This window comes from Pseudomassariella vexata, assembly GCF_002105095.1.
Source record: "Pseudomassariella vexata strain CBS 129021 chromosome Unknown BCR38scaffold_8, whole genome shotgun sequence".
Lineage (NCBI taxonomy): Eukaryota > Fungi > Ascomycota > Sordariomycetes > Amphisphaeriales > Pseudomassariaceae > Pseudomassariella > Pseudomassariella vexata.
The window spans coordinates 2182609-2201585 of NW_024467963.1; the positions used below are offsets into that span (position 1 = coordinate 2182609).

At 49.9% G+C, this 18977-nt stretch overlaps 4 protein-coding genes across 4 annotated transcripts; all 4 read right to left on the reverse strand.

The window, feature by feature from the left end:
* Positions 1-161: 161 nt before the first annotated feature.
* Positions 162-1898, reverse strand: BCR38DRAFT_230326 (family 1 glycosyl hydrolase). Its single transcript, XM_040854310.1, has 2 exons — positions 1670-1898; positions 162-1559 (listed from the first exon to the last, which is right to left on the reverse strand). The coding sequence occupies exons 1-2, from the start codon at positions 1711-1713 to the stop codon at positions 179-181; spliced, it is 1425 nt and encodes a 474-aa protein (XP_040715198.1). The 5' UTR covers positions 1714-1898; the 3' UTR covers positions 162-178.
* A 1115-nt stretch (positions 1899-3013) lies between these two features.
* On the reverse strand, positions 3014-4160 carry BCR38DRAFT_230330 (uncharacterized protein). The gene is made up of 2 exons (XM_040854311.1): positions 3850-4160; positions 3014-3761 (listed from the first exon to the last, which is right to left on the reverse strand). The coding sequence occupies exons 1-2, from the start codon at positions 3968-3970 to the stop codon at positions 3151-3153; spliced, it is 732 nt and encodes a 243-aa protein (XP_040715199.1). The 5' UTR covers positions 3971-4160; the 3' UTR covers positions 3014-3150.
* A 2069-nt stretch (positions 4161-6229) lies between these two features.
* Positions 6230-7757, reverse strand: BCR38DRAFT_344666 (sodium bile acid symporter family protein; the record flags this gene model as incomplete). The annotated part of the gene is made up of 4 exons (XM_040856121.1): positions 6230-6785; positions 6847-7285; positions 7351-7536; positions 7601-7757. The coding sequence occupies 4 exons, from the start codon at positions 7755-7757 to the stop codon at positions 6230-6232; spliced, it is 1338 nt and encodes a 445-aa protein (XP_040715200.1).
* A 3752-nt stretch (positions 7758-11509) lies between these two features.
* Positions 11510-12435, reverse strand: BCR38DRAFT_475459 (uncharacterized protein; the record flags this gene model as incomplete). The annotated part of the gene is made up of 3 exons (XM_040863007.1): positions 11977-12435; positions 11707-11914; positions 11510-11651 (listed from the first exon to the last, which is right to left on the reverse strand). The coding sequence occupies exons 1-3, from the start codon at positions 12185-12187 to the stop codon at positions 11510-11512; spliced, it is 561 nt and encodes a 186-aa protein (XP_040715201.1). The 5' UTR covers positions 12188-12435.
* Positions 12436-18977: the final 6542 nt, after the last annotated feature.

Below are 18977 nucleotides of genomic sequence, written 5' to 3' on the forward strand. Positions count from 1 at the left end.
ACTAGGCAGCTTGTCGGCACGCCGCAGCACGCACATAGAGGCATAACACAATCATTGGTTCAAAAAACGTACTATTATGTTCATTTCAATCATATCAATTGTCTACTCCAGTAGCACGCATTTGTACAGATCCCCTCATCATTGATAGCATCAACTATTCAAATGCATTCCTTTCATATCACTTGATAAGCGCATCAAATATCCCCTTCATCTCCTTAGCGCTCTCCTTAGGCGTTCTAACCTGCCCATTCTCATAATCAACGTAACAGCACCCAAAGCGCGTCTCGTAGCCCTCGGCCCACTCGAAGTTATCCATGAGCGACCAGGCCATGTAGCCCTTGACATTGCATCCGTCCTCGGACACGGCCTCGGCCATGGCCTTCGCGTAGTCGCGGAAGTACTTGGTGCGGAAGCTGTCCTGCAGGATCTGCTCCTTGGGCATGTCGTTCTCACCCTTGATGCTCGTGCCGTTCTCCGTTACGTAGATGTTGGGATATCCGTAGCGCTTGCTAAGCCAGTTGATGAGGTTGCGGAAGCCGAGCGGGTTGGGTCGCAGCCAGAAGGACTGCGTCTCCTCGCCGATATTTTCGCCCTTCTTGGACTCGAATAGCGTCTCGAGGTTGCCTAGGAAGTCGTCCTCCTCGGGCTGCGTCGTCTTGTGCTTGACGTAGTTGGCCGTGTAGTGGTTCATACCGTAGAAGTCATTGGACCCCTTGACGAGAGCGCGCTCCTCGTCGGTAAACTCGGGCAGGCGGTCTCCAAGCTGCTTGCGCATTGAGTCGGGATATTTACCAAAGTAGATGGGGTCCGCAAACCACGAGATAGCAAACTCAATCTTACGGTCGGCGGCCTCAACGTCGGCGGGGTCTTCAGGGTCCCAGGGGTAGACACCGTCACCATTCAGGGTGATACCGATCTGGCCCTTGTCGGTGGGCTTGAACTCTTCACGGTAGACCTTGACGGCTCTGCCGTGGGCCAGCAGCAGGTTGTGGCCGACGATCCAGGGCTCCCGGGCGCTGTCACCAACGGGCGACTTCTTGCGGTCCGAGGTGTGACCAGGGGCGAAGAAACCAGAGCTGTAACCGAGAATGGAGCTACACCAGGGCTCATTGAAGGTAATCCAGTTCTTGCACTTGGGGATAGCCTTGAAAACCACCCGGGCATAGTTCTCGTAGTCGAGGGGGAACTCGGTCCGGTTCAGGAGACCGCCATAGCGCTTTTCCAGACCATCGGGAAGATCCCAGTGGTACAGAGTGATGAAGGGCTCAATACCGGCATCGAGCAGGTCGTCGACGAACTTGCGGTAGTGGTCGAGACCAGCCTGGTTGACGGGATCATTTCGACCACCGATGGGGATGACACGCGACCACGACAGGGAGAAACGGTAGCACTTAGACCCGAGCTGCTTCAGAAGAGCAATGTCCTCAGCGGTGCGATTATACGAGTCACAGGCGACACTCCCGTCACTCTTATCTGCAATCTTTCCAGGGATCTTGCAGAAAGTGTCCCAAATAGATGGACCTCGACCATCCTTCTCGGTGGCACCCTCGATCTGGTAGCTGAATGGGGAAACACGCAGGTTAGCCTCCGCTTCTCACCCGCTCGTTGGGGTTAAGATGAGCATCATGTGCCCCATATGATATGACGGCCAGGAACCAACGAAACTTACGATGCCGTAGCAAAACCCCACGTGAAGTCGGAAGGCAGCGACATGGTGTGTTTTGCTGAGTAGACTACCGCACAGGCGACAGTGGGTATATCCAGGCTATTTGTAGTTCTTCTCTGATGGGTCCGTCTCGTCTGGAAGAATACCAAGTCCAATATGATCAGGCGAACGCCAAGACGTACGACCGCGGGTTGATTGCTGAGTGGCAGAGAGAGACTGTTGTAGAGTGATTGCGAAGGAGAGGGCGTTTACCGAGAGCACAACGGTGTCCCTCTGTTTGCGCTCGACGGAAGCACGGGGAAATGCATCTTCTTATAATTCACCGCACCGTACCGCCAGGCCGAGTCTTGGATGAATACCGTGCTCGAATCCTTTCCCAATTCACCCCCGTCGGACCGTCACGACCGAACAGTCTGCGATGGTGTCGCTTCTCCAAGTCCCCAGTTGTGCCCTCGGCGGGGTAATTGGAGCAGGTCGTAGCGACCCCTCAGGAAAGGACCCCCCAATTCCTCCGTCACGAACTGTCACTGACGGGCCGTCTCTCCGACGCGTGAGCTCTCATGCACTTTGTTCGCAGGGAAGGCCTGTTGAAACTTCGAGCCAACAGCTGATGGCCTCACATTGGAGGTCCGCATATTGCCCCTAGATGCGGGCAAGGCGGGAAGCGCATGGCATTGAGTGAAACTAACGATTTTCAGCAGGGAGTAGCCTCCCATCGTTGCAGGTATAGAGCTGTTGTGCATGTGGCGCAATAGCTGGCTTGGCTGGCGGGTAGGTCTCGATGGAAGTGCGGATCGGCACTGGGAAAGGGCAGCGGGCAGAGAGAACAGACGTTTTTTCTTCTTTATTTCAGTAGACAAGAGGCTGCTGCAAGCTTGAGGCTGGTTGAGGAAAGAACGGGCTAATCTTTGACAACCGATTGTCCCTGCTTCTGCACAATAAACCTGACATCGCAGCTATAGTGTTACCAGCATTCCATATGAGTGAGCACTTCGGCCATTCGAGTAGCCAGCTCGACCGCATATGACAGGTACATGTATGCATAAGTAGAGCCCAGAGTTGCCATATAACGCTGTGTATTATTACATTTGACGAAATGTCTGTCCCAATTCCCATTTTGCGTGACGTAGCCCGGAACATCTGATCTGTGGCCACCTGCCACCTGGCGAAATGCCAATCCGTTAGTCCTTACCCAGTTTTTCCTACGCTGCAAACGCCTATATCGGGCAACTGGACTGGTCCATCCGGAAGGTCGGGTCTGCTTCCAAGATCGAATTCATGACGCTCGTCAATCAATCTTCCCAGTATGTCATTCGCAAGGTACCGACCTGTGTGCATCAAGGCGAGCCTGCCGGCTCAATCAAGATAAAGAGGCTTGATAGAAGAGCAATGTGTTTACACGAGGCCGTTTCAAAACAGCCACATGTCACATCCGTAATAACACGGATTTGCGGACCACTGAACCATCCACCTCCAGCTTCAGATCACAATGAAGTAGCTCCGACAGCAGAGCTGCCCGACTCCCCTCGCTTTCTCTTACCCGTAGCCGACGACTCAGATGCCTCGGCCTCTTCCGCGTCATCCTCGTCGGCCCTCCACTCAGTGATCTCCCACTCGACCCGTACTCTGCCATCTTGGCTCTGCTGTGTGCCTTTACTTGTGCGCATGTTGCCCAGGCGACTGCCCTGGATCATGGCCTCAAACCAAGGGATGCTTTGGAACTCTCGCCCAATTAATTGTGTCTCTGAGGTCGCGGCCGCGGCGGGTGCAGGTGTAGGAACAATGTCCATCTCATCCGCATCGGAATCATCGGGAATAAGGCCTATGTCTTCCAGGTCACGTAGATCCTGTGTAAGCAGACTGCCAAGCGTCACGCGAATGTAGTCTGCCTCGCTTCTCGGCTGCTCGCTCCAGGTCGCTAGAGGGGTAGAACAGAACCCGCAGAAGTATCGCTGCACCTGCTGTTCAGAAGGGTGCGAGAAGGTTCTTCTGATAGTCGATCTCGTCTCATCCGGGAAGAAGGCGAATGTTTGGCTGTGATACCATTCGAGTGGAACGCGAAGAAAGGCAGAAAGTGGTGCCGCGGTCGAGATCCCTAAATGTAGTGCGCCTTGTTAGCTCGAAGATTGGCTACGTGATGGTCGTGGATATATCGCAAACACGGCTAATAGGTAGTACCATACTATGTCCACTGTCTGTGTCGAAGAGGATTTGAGCATCGTGAGTTGCATTGCTCGGTAGTCGTACGAGGTACTGGTTTCGACCGCAGTGGCAGCTGCCCCGCAATGCTCGATTGCAGCTCATCCTGGCTGGGTGGGCTCCCAAGTGCTTCAGATGGCTGAGGCTGGACTTTGGACTTTTGCACTTGCGGACGTCTAGCAGCCGATGTGAGGCCAAAAAAATGGTTGACAGAAGGGAATGGTTGGGTTTGCTAGGTCGAAGGTGCTGGAGGGAAGACTAGATTTGTGGCAATCATCCAGCTGTCAGGTCACAGCGCAGTACAAATTACACTTAAATAATAAAGCAGGCAAGCGCGTCACAAGTCTGTCTATCTGGTGGCTTTGTACTTGCATTCCATTCACTAAAGGAAGTTGCATCAAAGAATACCGTTATTGTCTGCCACAAATCAATATTTACTGTCTCAATTCACTTGGCTCAAACGCAAATGCTGATTTGAAGGCATCACTACCAGATTAGCGAACGCTCGTAAGTGAGTACAGTCAGGCTCCAAAAGTCTGGGGACACTCCACTTTTACTACAGCGCTCTTTAGGGGACTGGGATTTTAATATGGCTATGTCTCTATGAATATATAGGCTACAGGTATTAAAATAGAGTCATTTCGAAGCTTATAACCCGTAGATTAATATTTTGTATACCAGCCGCGGGATTTAATAATAGCGTGGAGCCTATGCTCTAGAGTGTCGTATAGCTTCTTAATCAGCGCTGCCGGTACTGCCTTCCACGCTAACTGCAGCGCAGCTTTAAATTTCTCAATATCCAGCCTCAGGGCATTCCCTAGATAGACACCTCTTTAACGAGGCCCATACGTGCTCTATAGGGTTGAGATCTGGGGAATGCGCTGGCCAGTCTATTAGAGAAATAGCGTGCCGGCCGAACCACTCCATAGCTTGCGCCGAGAGGTGTATCTTCTCATTATCTTGCTGAAAATGCTGCCAATCCTTATAAAATGGGAGTAAGCCCTCCCTCAAGGCCTTAAGATAACTCCAGGTATTGTAGCCCTTCTGTCTCTTACCCTCCTCCTGGGGGGGTCGCTCCATCACGATCAGGTCGCTCTTCTTCCCTACTCCTCCCTCGACGTAGATCCCACCCCAGACCATAACCGAAATATTCGCTTTTACGTGTGCCTTAAGATTAACGAAGTCCTTATTATACTTCTCGCTCGGAAATCGGAAGACCCAGGCGGTCGGGGATGACGTAGAATTCTGTATAGAGGACTCGTCGGAGAAGATTACCTGTGGACTAGATTAGCGGGGGAGCCCTCGATACGCCGGAGGCTATACCGTCATCAATTCCTCCAGATTTTCGAGCCAATAAGTTGCAAATGCAAGGCGATCGGCTGCTAATTCTTTGGTGAATGGTATGCGCTTAAGCGCACGCCATTTCTTCATATTAACGGCGCGTAGGTACCTCCGAAGGGTACTCTTCGAAACCTTGCCACTCATAGATTGCATAAGCTCTTTATAAGTCCAATTTCGATTACACTTGTATAATTGAACGAGGAAACGCTTACCCCGACGTGAAAATCTAGGGCGACGACCGCTTCGAGCTAGCGAATCGAAGTTATGGGGAGATTTCCAGGACACCAGGGATTTCGTGACGGCCGATGATCAGCCATTACTTGCTGCGCAAATTCGGTGAGATTCGGCCTCATTTTGATATAATTGTGGTAGTTAAAATGTTAGAGGATGTAGGTGCGAAGTGCGCGAATTTTCGCGTTGGCGTAAAGTGTCCCCAGAGTTGTGGAGCCTGACTGTATCGACCATGACGTCCTTGTACACAAAGAAGGCATTTGGATGGCCCACGAAGAACGACCTGGAGTCATCGCGAAAAGGCGCCTATACGCATAATCACTTCGGTTGATTGCTCCGATGATGGACTATTAGGTTTCACAACAACTCCTATCCATGGATGCTTCTAATTTGCAATAGGCAACTGCCAACTGCCAACTTTTGGCTCGCAGTAAACATGCTATACTTTTGGTGGGAAGTTTGGCGGAGGCGGATGGCATTCTTTTGGAGCTGCGTTTGCTGCCCAGTTGTAGTGGCCTTTTTCAGCTCAAAGCTATCGAGATCGTCATGACAGTGATGCTGGTCAACAACGATAAAGGGACAAGTAACGGGGTGTGCTTCGACATCCTCCTGGAAGTTCGATGATCCCCTGGAGTCAGATAGTTGTAATGCAGGAGGAAACTACTGAGATTCCTTTCACACCAAAAGCCATATCCCAGGTCATATAATTATCAGCAGACTTCCCCATAAACGTTAGTCATGCTTGGGTATCATGGAATGTACTTTTTACAGATTGCGCCCCTATGCCCATTCTCAGGCAACACCACTGTCTCCTCCCAGCTTCTTTTCTTCCTCAGGTCTGCCATTCGACACAGCCATATTTCCAGGTTGTTCTGAAACTATCGAGTTCCCATCCACCTCTCTCTTCTTGCCCCTTTCCAGCCACCAACGAAAGAGAATCGTCAAGAACTGAGCAACGAAGACCTGTTCCATCGTGTACAAGAGGACCGGTATCTGGATCAGCGACTTGACTCGGTCAGTGTGTTGAGACCACATCGCATCAGCCAGGGGAATCCCCAAAGCCTGTGTCTTTGCCGCACCACAGAAGCAGACGGCCACGACCTGTTCCTTTGACAGCCTTCTGATGGTGATGCCGCGCCGTACTATAGCAGGCAAGCGGGCGGTCCACTTCGAGTCGGCGACATGGTTATTGACAGGTCTGGCTACAAATCCCGGCGGTGCTGCTGCGTAGAAGCAGACCAGAGTGTAGAGAGCGTACAGGAACAAATTCATAATGACGTTGAAGACCACCGAGCCTTTTGAGAGCTGGTAGAGGCCCCCTGTGTTGAAGGCGCCGGAGAAGGTTGACCTGGTTATTGTTAATGAACGGGAACCACTTTTCTTTTCCAGATTGTTGTTCAGTTACTTACCAAACGAGCAAACACATGCAGACCGATGCAACCTTGGCCAAATAGAAAGTCTTCAGCATCCATTCGACCTGCTTAGACCATACCCACCGAATCGCCTGCCCGACTGCAAGCGGAAGCAGCACGCTGAGGCCCAACTGTTTCATAACACTAGCGTACATGGGCCCCAAAGTCGATGGCGATGCGGGACGCCACTCGTCGAATATTGCATCAGACGGCATGAACCCATAGATCAAACCTGGAGATATGAAGGGGCCCAGAACATTGCCGATGACTACCTCGATGATGGCTGCCGCTTCATCGCCTCCGCAGTTGCGTGTCATGACCACATTTGACGCTACGGTGGTGGGAACAGCGGCTAGGACTATCATGCCAACTAGCACGCTCACGTCAATGGCCCCTGATGATACGCCACCGGCGACTATGACTATACGAACGACAACTGCATGCCTGTCAGATACTCATGTGCGGATTGTCAAAGACTGACAGTGCGTTGGCTGTGCTTACTGAGCTGTATCACCGGTATAATGACGAATCCAATACCCTGCACGATGACATGGAGGCGCCAGTTGAAGATATGCTGTCTCAGCTTTTGCGGCGATAGCTGCATTCCATTGATGAAGAAGATGAGCGCGATGGCGCCATATAAAATGGAGTACTCCGATCTGATTATGCCGCCATGGGCCGCGACGTCTTGGGGACTGTTAGCATCGCGTTCCGTTGCTTGTACTACGCCAATGACAAGGAGTAAACTTACGAGGGAAGAAATACGCCAAGAGCGTCGCAAGACCAAACCCGACTATAAGCCAATTCGCTAGCACGAAGTTGCCAACCTTTTTCGAGACTTCAAATACTTTTGAAGCCCGACTCTTATCGGGCGTAGGTTTGGCGTCGGCCTGGGGTTCGCTCGCCATTTTTGCCAAGACAACAAGACCGTTGAAACATGTCCGGTTGAACAGAGTGAGCGAAGTAGTATGTGTAACTTCATCAATGTCCAGAATCGCAAACGGGGACTCGACGATGCCATATAGTTACATCTCGGACTTTCCAATATAGGACGGTGTAAAATAAACCCGATAATGATATCGACCCTATCCGTCTTATTACCACAAGCCGTCCCGATTTCGGGTGCACAGATCATTGGGACATGCGATGGTGCCATTCCCTCCGGCCCACCCTTGCCGGTCGGCCGAGACTGGCCGGTAGTAGACAACATTTATATACAATGAACTATAGTTGCAAGACAAGCTGCAAATTTGACTTTCTAATTGTGTCTGTTTATTCGTACTTCGTGGTCTGTGTCACAGATTGGCTTCGGGTTCGATTATGCCTAGCAAGTCGGGTCTAATAGTGGAAATAGGTATATTCCAGTCTCTTCGGGACACCTAAGTTTCCAATGGACGATCGTAAACCTCAGGAACTACCCACTGCTGCCAGCTCCGTTGGTGAATGTAGGTATAAAAAGTCTACTTGTTCTAGACTGGCATCCAAGAACCAGTATATATGTCCATGTAACTTCGATCAGACTGGCTTGAGTTTGAAGTCAGTCCTTTTTGGAAATAATCTCTGTTCAACACCAACCCCCAGAGCGGTAGAATAAGGAGCATGGGTGACTACTAAACAACAGATAACAGGAATATGGGAACTGGAATATTGGAAGCTCACTAGAAATGTACTGTTAACACAAAGGTGTTATGTTACTAAACCCCCCTTGCTAGATACCGATGGGTCTGTATAGTATATTCGATCGCAACCTTTGGTTTAGGTCTTCTGAATGACTATTCCACGCCTTTCTCTTCTTTCATGCCTTTTACTAAAAAAATATCAGTATACTAGAGCATGGTATGTTTCCTAAGCCAACCCTTTAGTCTAGTCATAGGTTCAGAGTGAGGGATATGTCACAGGCCTAAGGAATAAGGACTCTGATATAGATTGATTGGATGTATCCCAGTGTATAGCATACATTAGGAACTTAAAGGCATAACGAGATGATCAGGAGTATTAACTCGACATATGCGTTTTTTAAAAAATAAATAATAAGAGAATGAAAGAATTCCTAAAATACACCATGGTAGAAGAAAAAAAGGCTACCATCACCGACCGCGAGGCGAATCGAACAGCAGGTTTTTGTAGGCTTAAAAATCAGTAAATAGCAATACTGTACCGTCCGGGTGAAAGCCTGGGATTTATATATACTATTCTGTGAACTGATGAACGTTATGAAGTGTTCTGAGTCTTGCCAGCTAGGACTGGAAACGAATGCTTCGGGAAGAAAGATTGTCACTACTAGCCTTCGGGCCATCACCTGCATTATGCTGGGGTTCAGTGGGCTGATGATCCCAGGTATTTTCTCAAGGTGGCATACAGGTCCTCCTCCCCCTTCGGAATGTCAAGTAGTTCCCTACTCAGGTATTCCACAATGTTTCATATAATAGCGAGAATTATTTCAGGGGCTAACTATAGAAAGAGATGGCGGTATTTCATATGCGTGCTGTCGTAGGGCGCCTATCGCAACTAAATGCGTTTGGATGCCTCTTAACGAGAAGTTATGTGTACAGCGTGCCATCATGTGGTAGACTGGTGATACTTGCTTGAAGGCATGAAATTGTTTCAATGTACAAAATATGTAGCTGTGTTTCAAATTAGAAGTTTACCAAGAACACTTCAGAACTCTTCTATTGAAAATTGAGACTGCTCGAAGTTCTAATCCGGATATGATCTAGCCTAAAGAGTCTCTTTACCACGGCTTCAGTCTATAATCAACTCAGAAAGTCCTCCCTTGAATTCCATAGTCTTAATAGAGCTCATCGACATAAGTGGATAATTCTGTAGAACTGCTGTGTTTGCTACTGGAAATCTCAAGATGTGTACCATTGTTCGTGGGATATGCCGACCCATTACACGTATCAGTCCCAGGTTGGGAATATTGCCGCCGACCGCAAGTCAGGCCAATATGATAGTATGGAATATAAACTTCCAGCCGCCTGAAGACAACGGGAGAATAAGTTGAAAATTCCGGGAATCACCTTGCAGGTAAAAGGGGCTGCGGATTAGAAACACGCGACGAGGGAACCAATACCTACTATGACGGATCTTACCACTCAGATGTCTTCCTAGGACTTCATGATAAAGAGAAAAGGATACATGATGAGCGTTGGCGTGCTTAGAAGCAATCCCTCGACAAATCAACGGATAACCCAATGCGCAACCTGCCATGTCCAGCGATACATCGGCCCCCGACTCCTAGATTGTGACATGTAGCTAGTTCTGTATCGAACCATCAATATCAGATGTTTCCTCAGAGGTTCATATCTCAATATAAGACCCAACGAGAAGCCCTCACCTCAAACCTACTCCATCAACCACGGGCCCTCGCCGACGTCAACATGCGCAACAGACGAAGACAAGTCGGTATCCCTGTTACATTTGAGATATGTTCATTCCAATCACTGCGTTTCTTCAGTACTCCTAGGGTTGTAGTCAAGGATGACTGTTCGACATCTCCAGGTACATTATCCAGCACATACTTGTTGGCCACACGCAAATGCCCCGCTTTGCTGAATAATTGTACCACCTATCCAGTTATCTTTTCGTTAGTACTTAAGGAATTCTAGGTCTTTCGGTGACGTTCACATTCAACTGGTTCCGTCCCAGTCTCGGATAGTATGAATATACCCATCGCCCCAGCCTTCCCGCGGGCCTCGTTTCACCAACTTATTTCCTTTCAGTAATCCTTCTTTCCGCGGCCAGCCACTCCCTCGAGGTCTTCCAAGTTCGACGCGGCGAACCCAGTGGCCACTATTGGCCATATTATTACGAGGCTCGGTCTTGACGGTGGACTGGGAGCTGCAACGGAGCCTCTCGCGCCGCTATGTGTTTCGTTATCGTAGGGTAATTCATTCGACTGGCAGGGTTAATCCCCCTGAACAGTTCTTAACCTAAAATGTGATTGGAAATATTGGAAATTCAATGAGTAAGAAAGAGCTATTCTATGATGTGCCTTTCGAAGCAAATCTGCTCAGTGTCCTGACGAGTGACCTTATCTGACTCAGCAACCATGATGATTAGGGGAAGTCGCGTAAAAGTTGGTTTGACCATAGCATCATAGGCAAGTTCTGCATGAGCTCATCCGTTTCATTAGGTCTGACGAACGTCACATATCACATGTTAGTGGAATGACGAGCACTCAAGGGGAATGTTGTACCCGCGGCATATCATGTAACATCATAGGGAGCGGTGTATCAATGTTAAGCTACGTATTCAATATCAATGTCAATTCGACAGAGTGATGAGTGAGCATCGTTCGTGAGTTCAGATCTCCTATCCAACTTCGTCTCGACAATGAGCAGGTGAAAAGGACATCTGATCTCCGTGCAATCGTGATAAAAGCCCCCATGAGCTCTGATGAGGTGTAACACCTGCCATCCCCGAAGACCATTGCTTACAAGTTCATGCCAACCAGTCCATAGAGTCCAGAGTCTAAAATTTAACCTATCGTCACCGTGTGACATACCAATCTGGTTTCCGAAGCCTCCCTGAGACATGACGCCATATCAAATGCTGATTCCATTGAGAAGATACAAGGGCAAGACTGGTCGTCATCAACATCTCAGTCGAGGTGACCGCCGCGTAGTTACACGGTCACACTCAATCGTGCGGTGGACCTTCACATAGCCACACCGTTGACCGCGAAATACAACGGGCCCGGATGCCCGAAAACGATGCTGTTGTCCGATCTTCCACCGGGGTTCAGAGTTCCGTTGCAATCGGTGAAGAACTGCGGGTACTCTGTACTCGGCTTCCAGCGCCTAAAACACTGTTAGCCAAGCTTCCAATTGACACTGAGATAGAGGACGTGCTTACTCGGTATCCTCACACTTGTGGCCCAACGTCCATTTGAAGCCGAACACGTTGGTGAATTGGGTAAACCCAAATTGCCAGTACTCGTGGAAGTCGACGTGGCAGACCAAATAGCCTTCGCTGTCAGGGCCATGGCCCGAAGAGACACCGTCCCACTCCCAATTTGCGTTGCAATGGGCAGATTTATTGTAGTTCGGATCATCCCAGTCGACTAACGCCATGTTAGTTCAACATTCATGCCGATAGACATGAAAAGGAGACCCAAGTACTTACAGTCAATTGTACAGTTGTAGGGGTCTGCAGTGGCAGCTCGGTTGCAGTTGGCGCAGATATTTGTCAAGACCTGGTCCTTGAAGTCGAACTGGGCAAGCTCAGCCGGGAGCATCATCGCACCCCGAGATGAAACGTTGGTGTCAAGCTTAGCTGCCGAAGGTATGCAAACCACCAGGGGCAGTAAGAAGCTAGGCAGGATTAGGAGCTTCATCTTGAATGGTAGTGATGGCGATGGTGACAGTCTATTGACGACCTGAGGGTGTAGGTGATGGAATGGTACAGCCGATGCTGGAGGAGATGAGGATTGACTAGAATTGGTGCCTGAATGCTTTTCGAGATCTGCAAGAATTAGGGTACCTAGATAGGACAAGATTGTGGGAAACTTGCGCAGCTCGATACTGAATGAGGGACGCGGGAAGGAGCAACTCGGGCGCTTCTTATACACAAGGGATATGTAAGTTCCTCACTGTAGAGAACAACCATCTAAGGCACCTGCAGCACAGGATGTCTTTCACAGCAGGCATGTAGATAACAAGAAGGTAACAACCGAAGACTCACACATGTCATCGGGAACACGATGAGCACATGGACAAAGCTTCCAGCCTGGTCCCGGCACCCACGAGTTAGTTCTGCAGGTATCCGCTGTACCTGCCTGAAGTCCCTTGGCTTTTCCATGCTACACAATCAACCAACAGCAGAGAAGATGCGCCTTGGGGGGTGGTTCTTTGACCCGAGGAGGCCAAGGACCCTCGAATAAAAAAGGCACCAACTTTACTCGGTCAACGTCCGAGAGCGGGGGTTCGTGTGATGTCACATAATGCAGCTGTGCTTGTTCCACTACTCACAACTTGCTTGCGTTGCCCTTGTGAATCCGAGTCAACTTGGTGTTGTTGGAATGGGCTTGAGGGTATGGAGCCTTGAGACGCCAGTGATTGCCTGTTTGACAGCTCAGCAAGGGCTTATAAAGTAGATTCAACTGTTGAGCAGGTTCCAATTATCGATTGGCTTTCAACTTAGAAATAAATAGCTTACGTACCCAGTCGTTTCCTTGCGACATCGTTTGTATGCTTCTCTCTTTTGGCAAAAGGAGGAAAACTAAACCACGTGGAGTGAATTGTGTCGAGCTCTATAGTGCATGGACGATTTGACTCTAATACTAGCCCCAACCCTAATAACCACGGGGTAGTTCTACCCTGTAGACGTTGGTTCCAAACGACTGGACGTCCAGATTCTGGGGTCGAATGCGTAAAAATGATATCCAATCGGGGTGCGTGGATGCAAGCTGGTTTTTAATTGTTTCCCATTTGAGGGAAGGACGATCTAGTCGTTGGTTCTATCTCAGGGTTCATCCTTCCTTGTTGAGCTAAGAAAGGGGTGGTTCCAGGGTAGCCCTGCTCCTCATTCCCATTCTCCGACCTCACAAATGTCTTCCAATGCAAACACCAATATATTGCCGGATACATTCCTCATTGTGACGAAAGATCTCCAAGTTCTGTGCGTTCGCTTCGTTTTCTTGATCACACCCGTTGGCTCGAATGAGTATGCGTTTGCTTCCAGCTGTCGTCGGCTACTTGCTGCGGGAGTCTGCTACAACCCCGGAACTTGCCTCGTAAACCTGCCCGTTATAGGCAGCGAGCTCCGGGTATTGTGTCTTTGGAAACTCCAGACGAGCCTCCTCGGCGGCCTTTGTCACCGATCGTCGACTGAACGCCGGCGCCTTCCTTGACCACGACCACCAAGGGAAACACGATACGAAGAGCAATAACAAAAAAAAAAGACACCTTCGTCCACGTTATACAGCCCAAGACACAACAAGAACACAAGGAGAATCATATTGACAAGCTTTTGTTTCCCTGTGCCCCCTTTAAGAATTCCCCGAGGGGCCACAAGGCAAGTTTTTCGTATGGTGGTGTCTTTGGCGCTGCAGGCGGCCGCCGGTTCGTTTGGTCCCCTTGGCAAACTCAGTGCCACCTACGAAAGTGCTTTTTCATGGCGGTCGAACTCGACCGTTTTCGCTCACCATTCTATACAGTTATATACCCATTCGGCGAGCCAAGCCCAAGCCACCCGCTTTCTTCCGAGGCGCGAGGGCGCGTCATGTCATGCGGGATCAGATGCAGCCACCCCGGTGACGATGCCGCCGTTCGTCAGCTTTTCTATTTACAGGCACACAACATCGCCCTCGGTTCGTCGGCGGCCGGCAGACACGCAAGGCACGCAGGCAGGACCTACTTGTTTTTGTTCGGACGACAAGCAAGAAAGGGTCTGGCCTCTCCTGCCATCTGCCGTTGCCAGCCACTCAGTGGTCTTCACCTCCTGTTCGGCAGTAACCCTTTGGCCTGAAGTAGATGAACCACTGCCCGGTTTTGGAAACATCGAGCAGCAAGTCGAGGGTTCGTGAACGCTCACCGCAGAACTGGTGACGGCCGAAAAAAGACCGTTTCACAAGTACTCATTGGATAGCTGGCAATTACTCGGGCAGGCAGTGCCCTGCCTCCGAGACAATCATTTCTTTGCCGTGTGTACATTGTGGGGTCGCCTCGCTATCAACTTGGGAGAAGCGGTTTCCACGAGATAACCAGAGGTTCTGGACACACGTGGCAATTCTTCAACTGTTACACCCGGGGTGTTTCAGAGGTGAATCTGAACATCTGCGGGTCCTGGGCGGTGAGGCACAACTGTTTCGTGCCATGAGGAGTCCTGCGGCCTCCTATCGAGGCTTCGGTGGCTGGGCATTTCCAGTTGGGGTGCAAACATGATGGTTACAGCTAACAGTTGGGCTTAGGTCTACTCATCAGCGGAGTCATCAAACATTGCCAAAAGATGACTCACTTGTTGATGATGGTAAGTGAAGTGACTTGTGACTGCAAAGACGTCGCATTGGAGCTGTCATAACGACACTCCCGATTTCCAAGAAAACCTGCCGAGCAGATACACGATCTCTGCAGGCCAACACCATGCCGCTGCCGTTCCAATCAGAACGTCACACTCGTCTCTATAGCATCCATGAGCTGAGCTCCCTTCAAAGCCAATGATTTGGCCTTGCTCGTCTCCTCTCTCTCCGCCACATTCCTAAACCCTTCCTCCCAGAAATGTCACCGCTCAATCGAGTAGCACGAATGGCCCCCTGTACAAAGCGAGCCAACCTGGGTACTCCGGGCATCGACGTCGGTAATCGTCTGTGGCATCCCAACCCATCTGAATAATCACTGACGGGCGTGTAGGATCCACTGGGCTGCACCCATAATCTCCCCATGCAACGATTTGGGATTGTGTGGTTCTGCAAAAGAGCCTCTAAGCTGCCAAAGCCTCGTGTGCCCCGTTCGAATGCCATATGAAGCGAGGAGAGTCACGAATGCACCACAGTTTATCCACACAGGTACCTCGTCTTCGAATTCACGACAAAATCCTGACGAGTCTTTTCCTTAGTTGAATAGAGCATAAAAGGAAGTATACAAGGGTTGTTTGTCACCAGAGCGATAATCCTCAGTACAGTAGAAGGCCGGCCGTCTGGTCGTGCCATTGCCATGAATGGATACTGGAGATGTAAATAATGGAAAACGCAGAGAAATTAGGGCAGGATAGGGGGGAGAGGTAGGTCAAGTTCGGGTCTATCACGCGGGTCGTCTTTGCTGACTCGGTCAATTCGACAACGAACCGGGCTAGTCGTCTCTGGGGAGGTTGGTGATAAGGCACGTCAGTAGCCAGCACGTACCAAGGAGCCAAAGTATTCCATGTATCCCCATCCTGCTTTGATGGGTGGCGATGGAAGTAGTTCTCCATTGGATTCATAGGGCCGGCCGTGCTGGAGACCGTGTGGAGAACATGGCTCCATGGTCTTGAGGCAATTGGGCTCTTCCCTGGCCCCACCCAACTTGAGAATAGCTATTCATTGTTTTATGTGTCCGGTGAGCACACACCCTGTACATTTATTAGGGTGTCAGCTGAGTCTCGCTTGGTATTGGGTGCTGTTAGAGGATAGTCGATCAAATTGACATCAACAAAGCGCTTGCCACCAGAGTAGTAGATACTTCTCAAATGCATTCAGTTCGGAAAACCAAATGGTACATCAATGATATTGTTGACCCAATCTTTGAAATAGGGGGATAGATGAAGATACCGTCAGGCTTGGAGTTGGACCCGGTCCCCCGTATATAGATATAGCAGATCACGAACCACTCGGCCCATTCATCCGTATTAGCCACAAAAAGACAGGTATCGACCTAGAGTATTTACCACGGGGCAGCGCTTGGTGGGCTTAGGAGTTCTTGAACGACCTTGAACGATCATGAAGGTCGGAGCGGAATTCAGTGAATGAGACCTATCCAGTCATTGCAAGTATACTGGTGAAAATCCGAGGACAGCCGAGGGCTGCTGCTCGGCCTACGAAGTTTTATCGGTCCCAGAATATCTCAGCACGGTGACGAAACTCATATTGAGCTTTCCACAGCCACAAGCTGAGCACACTCTCAGGTCTGCTCTCGGAAGAGACAAGCAATGTCACGATATCATACAGATTTGAAGAAGGCGGCGGAATATCCTAAAAGAGCCTGACCGCTAACTTCCCCTGAGAACGGAAGCGGCATAGTACGATGAGTTCCAAGAATAGAACGGCTCGAGACCACATTGACAACAGGTAAACCCATACTGCTTTTGTACACAGCGCTCTCGACACAACTCTTTTGATCAGGATGCAATCAGCGGTAGTGGCTGCAACGGAACTGAGTTGCGCTAACGTGAGCTGGACAAGTCACGAAGAAGCCACTTAATATGCATCAGAGACAAGCTGTGCTGGCTGCGCATGTACTCTTGAGTTGTTTCTAGGTCTTCGAGAAGCTCGCTGCAATACTGCCGTTTAGTATTGCAACGCCCGGAAAGACAGCAACCCAACCTGATGATGATCTCGGGCTGGTGAACACACAGATGCTAGCGAATATCCTTCAGGCTGTACAGAGCTGCTTACATTGGATCGCCATGCGAGCTGTTGTCCGTTGTGGCAGTGCCAAAGCTATACGTGAGTTCGCTAATGCGGAAGTAGCACATGGAGTTATTGAAGTCGAGACTACTCCGACTTCAATGGGACGTGATGACATGGAAACGTGCAGAGTCGCAGCCAACTGCCTCCAATTACAACGAGGGAAAATGAGGCTGAGTCGCGCGGGTTGAAGGGCAGATGGTAATATAACCATGGAAGAAACGGACATGTGCTGCTTCATCCAGGGTGATCGACGGGGTTGCAGCTGGGCCCTATCGGTATTCCAATTGAAACGTTGGGCTCACAGTGTTTCACAAGACCCGGTTGAGGCTCCCGAAGCCAGGTAGACCGACCGTGGCTATTGTCAAGAGCCGACTGCAAGATGCTGCGAGGCTGCTTACTGGACCGACGTTAATGATTCGGCGCCATGGCGGCCCGTCATCGGCGTCGGCAGCATGTTGCACTCGGGGTCGGCCTCGTCACCGCAACAATCCATCGTGGCTATCGTCGTTGCGCCTGTGACGATACTTGCGTTTCGACATTTGCCACGATCTTACACATGCACACGCATAACCACATTTCCTCGGTGTTGTCAGAATTGGCTTGCATATGCCGAGTCTTTCGTTCGAGAAGCTGGGCTGGGCCGCACCAGATCTTAGTGGAGATTGTAATAAGCAGGAAATTAACGAGCTTCGTTTCTATTAATAGCGCGACAAAGAGAACTAGACTCTAGCTTGGTTACTCGTACCTAGCTTGGGCTAGTTTCCTACAGGGGTCCACCCACACTGGTCTGTTGGAAATAAAGTTGCCAGGGTCTTATCCCCACTGAAAGGAAAGGAACCTTGAACCGCACTGTCAGACTGGGGCTAGGGTATGGGAAAAGGTTTGGGGGCGATTGAAGACTATCAGCCTGGGGAAAGATGATGCAAATGAGTTGATACTTAATAAGGCCGAACTTGGAGCTGTATTGGTCAATTGAAGTGAATCAAACAAACAAGTTCGATGCAACCAATAGGCAATAACGCGAAGCGATGGCAAAAGACGTCGCCATACATGGCTTTGATGTGTGCGTTACCTATATACCTGTGTCAATGCTGGCAACGATGGGCCGGCCGGTCGTGACACCGAGATGCATGACAGCCGAAGTTGCCATGCGTCCAGTCAAGCATCTCTGATATATGACTTGTCGGTCGTGCCATGGTCCGAACACCTCCTGTTTAAGCATCGAGACACTTTTGAACTCTAACATGACAGCAAAAGTTAGGTAAGCCGGTGTGGCGTGCTTGTTTTCAAAAAACTGGCATTCACTGGATGGACTATGGCGACTTAGAGTTCAGCTGATCAGACGGGGATTCATGCGGCTTTTACTGTAGGGTAGGGTACGGCTCGTTCGTGTTGGGTAATGAAGGATGACGGGCTCTTTTGGTTAGTCCAGCAACATACAACCATTTCCGGGAAAAAAGGCCGCACCTCAGCTAAATAGGAGATGCTGCCGCTCGTTTCTCAGCTTAGAGCATTGATCTTCAACCAAGTTGATAGGGGGGAGAGGGCCGGTGAACATCAACATGCTACATAAACAACGAGGCAACTGCTTCCTACAATACTTAAGTAGCACTAGATAACACGATATCCTCGTGGAATAGATACCTGGTAGGTATAGACACTAGTGAGAACAAAGCGGCATAACATTGGTATACCTTGGTAATTGTAGCAGTTTTGCCTGTCAACTGCACCGGAAACTCGGGCTATCCCACACTATCCCATCCTCACCCTCACTGCACCATTTGTTTTGTTGTTAGGCTTGGGAGGTGTGCACTATTGGACGATGGAGAAATGATCAGCAGCCCGCCCTGTCGCCAATCTTGAAAAGGCTGGATTGGCTGGTGCCATCTTTTCCACTTACAACTTTGTTTTGTGTCTATCAACTTCAAATCAAAGCGCCCTTGGTTCCAAAAGCGCTTGCCGTGGCCTTTATCGTCTCTTTCTTCCCTCTCTGATGCCCCGTCCAGCCGCCGGGGATGGATTA